General features: G+C 38.3%; 1 protein-coding gene across 3 annotated transcripts in view; it reads left to right on the top strand.

Annotated features, from left to right (window-relative positions):
- The window catches only part of tgs1 (trimethylguanosine synthase 1), a 31,414-nt gene extending 24,773 nt beyond the window's left edge, over positions 1 to 6,641 (top strand). For all 3 annotated transcript variants that reach the window (XM_067453689.1, XM_067453690.1, XM_067453691.1), the window contains 4 exons: positions 821 to 964; positions 4,902 to 5,118; positions 5,304 to 5,382; positions 6,311 to 6,641. In XM_067453689.1, the coding sequence (XP_067309790.1) occupies positions 821 to 964; positions 4,902 to 5,118; positions 5,304 to 5,382; positions 6,311 to 6,424 (554 nt within the window). In that variant the 3' untranslated portion in view covers positions 6,425 to 6,641. The remainder of the gene's footprint in view (positions 1 to 820; positions 965 to 4,901; positions 5,119 to 5,303; positions 5,383 to 6,310) is intronic.
- The last annotated feature ends 207 nt before the right edge of the window (positions 6,642 to 6,848 follow it).

The raw sequence follows: 6,848 nt of genomic DNA on the forward strand, positions 1-6,848 counted from the left end.
TTGTCCTTTTTTGAGCTTGTTATAGGAAATTAAGGTACCACTTAAAAGTAAGTTCTCTTTACTCGAGGGCACATGTATTTGATGGGCTCAAGGAGCCACCCTCTGTCCAGAACTCGCACTGTAAACAGGAAGCGCTTAACGTGGTTGCTCCAGACCAGTGATTGCTACTTTAGCAGGTGTTCTATTCTCAGTGGAGAGAAAAATACGAGGGACGGAAAAACAGAGATGTATTTGTAGAGGCTAAAAGCAGATGGTGTTGGTCTCCACAGAATCAGCGGAGGACATGCTCCGTTTAACTCCACTCTCTTCGAGATCTCTGACTGCTTCTGCTTCAGCTCTCTCACACACAAGATCCCACACCCATCGCAAATGCTACACCTTAAAATGAGATCCTATGTCTCACAGCTCTGGTTTGCAGGAATGATAAATTGTTTACAGGAGTCTTATCTTGAAAACATGATATGGTTTTGTCCTGCTTCTCTTAGGAATATATGTTTTTTCTGGCATCACATGATATATTGCTGATATTTAAAATTTCATAGATATCAGCTAGATCATCCTTTTGTCAAAAGAGGCTCCTCCTAATATGGAGAAAAGCTATATATTTAGAGAGGAAGAGACAGTCTTTGACGTAAGCAGAGCTATGCTTCAACGCAACAGAAAATGAAAGCTACAGACTCCCTCTGGTGGTAAACTATTCTACCACATTTACAATAAAAAGATGCATTTAACTATAATCTTAATACATTGATGCAATGAATTCATGAAGCGATAAAAGCCTTCTAATTTAAACTCTGATGTGTGTATGTTCTGTCCACAGAGGGCTGGTTCTCAGTGACTCCTGAGAAGATAGCAGAGCACATTGCTCTGAGGGTGCAGGACAGCTTCAGCGCGGAGCTCATTATCGATGCCTTCTGTGGTGTGGGTGGCAATGCCATTCAGTTTGCCCTCACTGGGAAAAGAGGTACAGTTGCCTTTCATGCTGTGTCAGCACAATCCTGCTATGCTAACACATATATGTTTCCATTGTCTTGAGAAACCATCTGACATTCTTTTTTGAGATACGAGATATATTACAACATGGTTTTGGTGGATTGGGTGAAAAATACCATGGTGGATGGTCTATTAATTAATTTATTTTTTTCAAATTGCAAAAGTAAAAAGTCTTCAGTGTCATATGATATTTCAGAAATCATTCTAACATGATGATTTGTTCTCAAGAAACATTTCTGGTTATTATAAAAAAAGGTGATGAATGTATACTCGCATATTTTCAAGGTGTTAAGAAAATGCTACTTTTTACTTGGTTACACCACAGGTAAAAATATATTTTTTTCTGTACGTCCATGACACTATTTCAAGTAACTTAACGTAAAAGCAAGCGTGTGCATGGTTTGGCGAGGCAGAATACGCACAAAGTGCGCTCCCTTCATAATTCCAAAAAAGCTATCATCTCAGGTCAACGCGATCTCACAAAGCTCTGTTATCAATAAAAATGACTGCACAATTAATCTTTCAAAATGTCTAAACGTTTTGTTGTAATCAGAGGATTTCAGCATACAGAATTCAGCACTGTGCAAAAACTCTTTTGAGCGGTGAGTGGATTCTCTCTTAAATGCATCTGTTTGGTAGCCTGGATGCCAGCCGAACTTAGCCCCGCCCACAATTTTTTTAGGATGGGCAGTTCATATTCTGACTAGAATTGAGTATGACCACGTCAGGCTATCTGTTTGGCCATTGCGTTCTAGAAATAAACATAGGCTATGTTTAACCAATATATTGTTACATTGTAGCCTAGAAATCTAGACGCACCCTAGCGGCAGCAAATTTAATTTGCCCGCAAGTGTGGTCTAGCAACTCTCAATTCCTATCTGAGCTGTATTCCTCAGAATCTGGACGGCCCAATCACATCGTGTATAGAGTCGGCGGGCGGGGCCATAATGACGACAGCCGAGTTGCGTTTGCGTGCTTCTAGTAACACAGAAACTGGCGAACGGCGGCGGTCTTCGGAATCAGCTCTGCCCGCGCCTCCGGAAGACTTGGAGTTAAGCTTTCCTCTGAGAAAAGAACGGCACTGAAGTCATTCTTAAATAGGGAAGATGTGTTCGGAGTTTAGCCGACCGGATACGGCGAATGTTTAATCAGTCAGCGAGCTCCCCTTCACCGTCGTTGCTCCGGTTGGTGTAGCGCTATCCTATCGCGTGCAGAGGGAGTTTGAAAGACAACCGTTTATCCCGCCCCTCGGACTGAGCCCTGTCTATGGTGAGTTTCCAGACCAAACATCTTGATGTGGGTCTGGCTTGTCAGGCTAGTTACATTGCACAACGCAGCAAAAACGTGTTCTACTCTGCCTCCACCTGTAATTTGTTTGTTTCTAGATGTTTTCTCTTTAGATTTTCGTTATTTTGCGTTATAGTCATGCAAATAGTTTAATTCTCCTGAAATCCGCATACACACGAGAGTAGCCTTACCGCCCGCACTCAGCCATCAAATCTAGTCCCGCGCTGCACTCTATGCATTGGGTTCCGCGAGTCCCGCGGGAGTGCAGGTCTCTATTCTCAAGCACATTTTTGCGCATGTGAAGAGGATGATTTTTCCATCAATATTGGGACGCGAGTTAAGTAGCCAAAACCTATAATAAATAATGGTTTAGCATCCAAATACATCAGGAATATGGAAACATTTGGACTCGAATGAGGGAGTTAGGCTACGTGAGTCCAACGCTGGTTACTTTAAGTTCCTCATTCAATTATTTTGTTTTGGCTTTATACAGTTATAGCCTACTGTTCTGAATACTGTTAAATTTGAAGGATTTGTTGTGTGAGGGGAACTAAAATAACCTATGTTTGTAGTGTTTAATGTTTGGAGTGTATATTATTTAGCTTTATTTACTGGTATTATTTCTGAATGCAATCAAATGCGACTTATACATGACCATAGGCGTAATTTGCGGGTGGGACATGTCACCACCACTTTTTTAAAACATCTTGTTTCACGGATGAACCTAACTAATACAAACGAAACATCTCTGGTTAACTAGAAGTGTATCATTTTGTTCGTTTGATAAATAAGAGGCGATCTGGCGCTCGTTGCCGCTGTTATCAGTGGTGCAGATTTGAAAATAACTTCTCTATGTAAATATATAGTAAAGTGTAATTTATTACTGTGATCAAAGCTGGATTTATCATCATTACTCCAGTCTTCAGTGTCACATGATCATTCACTAATCATTCTCATATGAGGATTCACTGCTCAAGAAGCATTCATGATTATTATCAATGTTGAAAGCAGTTGTGTAAAACATTTTTTTAGGATTATTTGATGACTAGAAAGTTTTTTTTTTTTTTTTTTTGGAGAAATAACTTAAATGAATACATAATTTATTCAGCAAGGATGTATTAAACTGTTCAAGTGATAGTATAGACATTTATAATGTTGCAAAAGCTTTATATTTCAGATTAATGCTGTTCTTTTGAACTTTCTATTCATTAAATAATCATAAATGTTTGTTGATCATCAAATCCTCATATTAGAATGATTTCTGGAGGATTATGTGACTCTTGAGATTGGCGTAATGAGGATAAATTCAGCTTTGATCACAGGAATAAAATATATATTTTAAATGTATTCAAAAACAATGTAAAAATATTACTCAATAATACTGTTTTTACTGTATTTTGGATCAAATAAATGTAGCCTTGGTGAGCAGAAGATACTTCTTACAAAACATTTTACAAATCTTACCATTCTCAAACTTTTGAGCGTTAGTATCTGTGTTAAAAAGCACTTAGCTAACTTACACATCTCATCTTGCACTTTGTGACTGTTAACTGAAGTGTTACGCTGGAATTCACGCTCAGCAGCGGTGAACATTTGGCCTGTGGAACATTTGTGTGTTTTATTTTATGTTTTTAGATTATTTGAAGTTAAATGCATTATATGAGTCAAATTTACAAAAACCAAAAAGACATTCTTTTGACTATCGCTGTAGCCTCAGTTTTGATGACCGGACTTATAGTTCGTTGTTGAGCGCGAAGACATCTCTAATTTGACAGTTTACCATCTGATCTTAGTGATTGTGGCTACGCAGATCAGGACGGAACCCTTCAGAAATAAGACATAATTTTGTTTTATTTGTTATCTGTTACGGGGCGGCAGTGGGTCAGTGGTTCATGTAGATTGTCTACAAACCGAAAGGTTGGTGGTTCGATCCCCGATTCCACCTGACCAAGTGTGGAGGTGTCCTTGAGCAAGACACCTAACCCCAGCTGCTCCCAACGAGCTGGATGGCGCCTTACATGGCTGACATCGCCGTCGGTGTATGAATGGGTGAATGTGAGGCAAAATGTAAAGCGCTTTGGATGGCCGTAGGGTCTGTTAAAAGCGCTATATAAATGCAGTCCATTTTATTTGTTACTCTGGTAGATTATACATTTACAATTTATATTTCATTACTACTAGTACTGTTATTACCAATAGGGTAAAACCAATCTCTGGGGGCCCCAAAAGTTAATGGGCCCTTAGAATCGTCCTAACTTTTCCCCCCTTAGGTATGCCCCTGCTATAGGTACTCAAGATTAACATGAGATATGCAGAAACTGTGTGTATGATGTACCCTTTAATTAATATTTCTCAGTACTTATTTTAATAAATATAATGTAAATACATCACCTAGAAATAAACTTTAACCAAAATGTATCCGCTTCAATTGAGCACAAAGATTTTTTTAATGCACATTTTTAGAATTTATGCGAATTTCCATCCAGGGTTTTTAAAAAAATATATATATTTTATGGGATATCCCATAATGCGCATAAAAATAGATGTATAGAAACATAGCTACTGACTGTAGTATGTTGCCATTTTTGTAAGTGAAATGTTTTTCTCCCTCTGCCATCCAGTGATTGCCATTGACATCGACCCCATACGCCTGGCTCTGGCACAGCACAACGCAGAAGTGTACGGTGTGGCGCACCGAATGGAGTTCGTGCAGGGAGACTTCCTGCAGTTGGCTCCGCGCCTGCGAGCAGACATAGTTTTTCTCAGTCCCCCGTGGGGCGGACCAGAGTACCTCAGTGCTGACGTCTTCAACATCAAGACCATGATGACTCCTGATGGATATCCTTCCAGTCTTTTATTCTAGTCGATGCCTCTTTCCTTTAAAATGTGGTTATCAGAGCGGAAAGTTCAAATTGGTCCTTTTTCACATCACTCGTCTTTGTGGAATTAAAATGATATACTTTCTAATGCATGTGTTCAAGTTGATTCAAACCACATGTTACAAGTTCCTTAACTAACTACACATTTGAAATTTTCAGGTTATCAAAAATGATTTCAGACAATATTGTCTATTTTCTTCCTCGAAATGCGGACATGGAACAGGTAACGCTTATTTATTTACACAAATCAGTTTTAAAATGGTAATCTGAAGAGCCCCTTTTCTATATTGATGCTAAAATTATTTTGATCACTTGTAGATGTACACTAGCATATAGATGAACATAACTCTAACATGCATCTAATGGTCTTCACAGAGGTTACATTTAGTTTTAGTTTTTGTCGGTTTCGTGGTTGTTCATCAGCATAGCCACATTTGTGCACTATATCTGTTTTACCCAGATAGTGTTTATGACCCAATACTCAGATTTGTTTTTACTTTATTAAAGATAAACGAAGTTCCAGTGGTCTTAAGTGGTTGGTCACATGGTTAACGCCTCTTAGCATTTTTATTAATACAAGTGGCTGTACTTATATTTAGTCTTAGGCATATCTCTAGTTTCTGTTATCACTTTGGTGTCTCAAATCCGTCCAGCAGTACAAAGTCCATCAGATAAAATTTTATACGTGTTTAATCAGAAATTATTTCGAATTATTTTTACAGAAAGTGTTTGTAACTGTATACCTGGGTTCAGTTTAGTGTATATGATGTCAGTAAATTGCAGCTGTATCATGGTTTTTGATTTCTCTGAAAGGTCTTGTTGTCTGGTGCAGTGTGGTTGAAACCACACTGCTTTCCGGAGCATTCTGTGTTTGACTGTAGCAAAATTTCTACACTAATATCTAAAGTAAATGCATAATTATCTTTTGCCCAATGATGTACTTGTGCTGTTAAATACTATGTGTTAGTGTGACTTGTGGTTGTATTCAACCATTTCCCCTAAACCAAGATACTATGTTGATACTATACAATGTTGTTATTAACAACAAATGACCATATTGTCTGTGATGGTAACGCACACCTGCTCTGCCTCATTTCTTCTTCCTCTTTCTCTTCATACCCCTCCCTCTTTCCGTCTTTCACTCTGTGTAGATCGCATCTCTCGCCGGCCCAGGTGGGAAGGTGGAAGTGGAGCAGAACTTTCTGAACAACAAACTGAAAACAATTACTGCATACTTTGGCAGCTTAATTAAGTCCAAAACTTGAAGCATTTCATTTATTTTTTCTATTTCTTTTAGTCATTTATGTTATCTGCACTTAATTTGTACTTGTACACGTTATCTGCACTTTACTGTTTTGTAAAGTCATGGATTATAAATTTTCCAGACTAATGTGTACTCATGATGCTGCTAGTTTAATATTTATCTTAACAGTTTTGTTTTTACAGCATTTATATTTACCTATTAAAGTCCATTTCAAGGAACCTTGCATTGATCTGTCTGTCTGTCTGTCTGTCTGTCTGTCTGTCTGTCTGTCTCTGTCTAGCTGGCTATCAAACAGAACTTCCACAGTGTTGTGAGATTATTATGAAAATATGGCATTTGATAGAGTTGAGTGGCGCTATTTAATTTATACACTGAGGAAATTTGGCTTTCCTGATCAATTTATATATTGGATTAGGCTTTTATAT

Source organism: Pseudorasbora parva, chromosome 9 (genome assembly GCF_024679245.1).
Source record: "Pseudorasbora parva isolate DD20220531a chromosome 9, ASM2467924v1, whole genome shotgun sequence".
NCBI classification, from domain to species: Eukaryota; Metazoa; Chordata; class Actinopteri; order Cypriniformes; family Gobionidae; genus Pseudorasbora; species Pseudorasbora parva.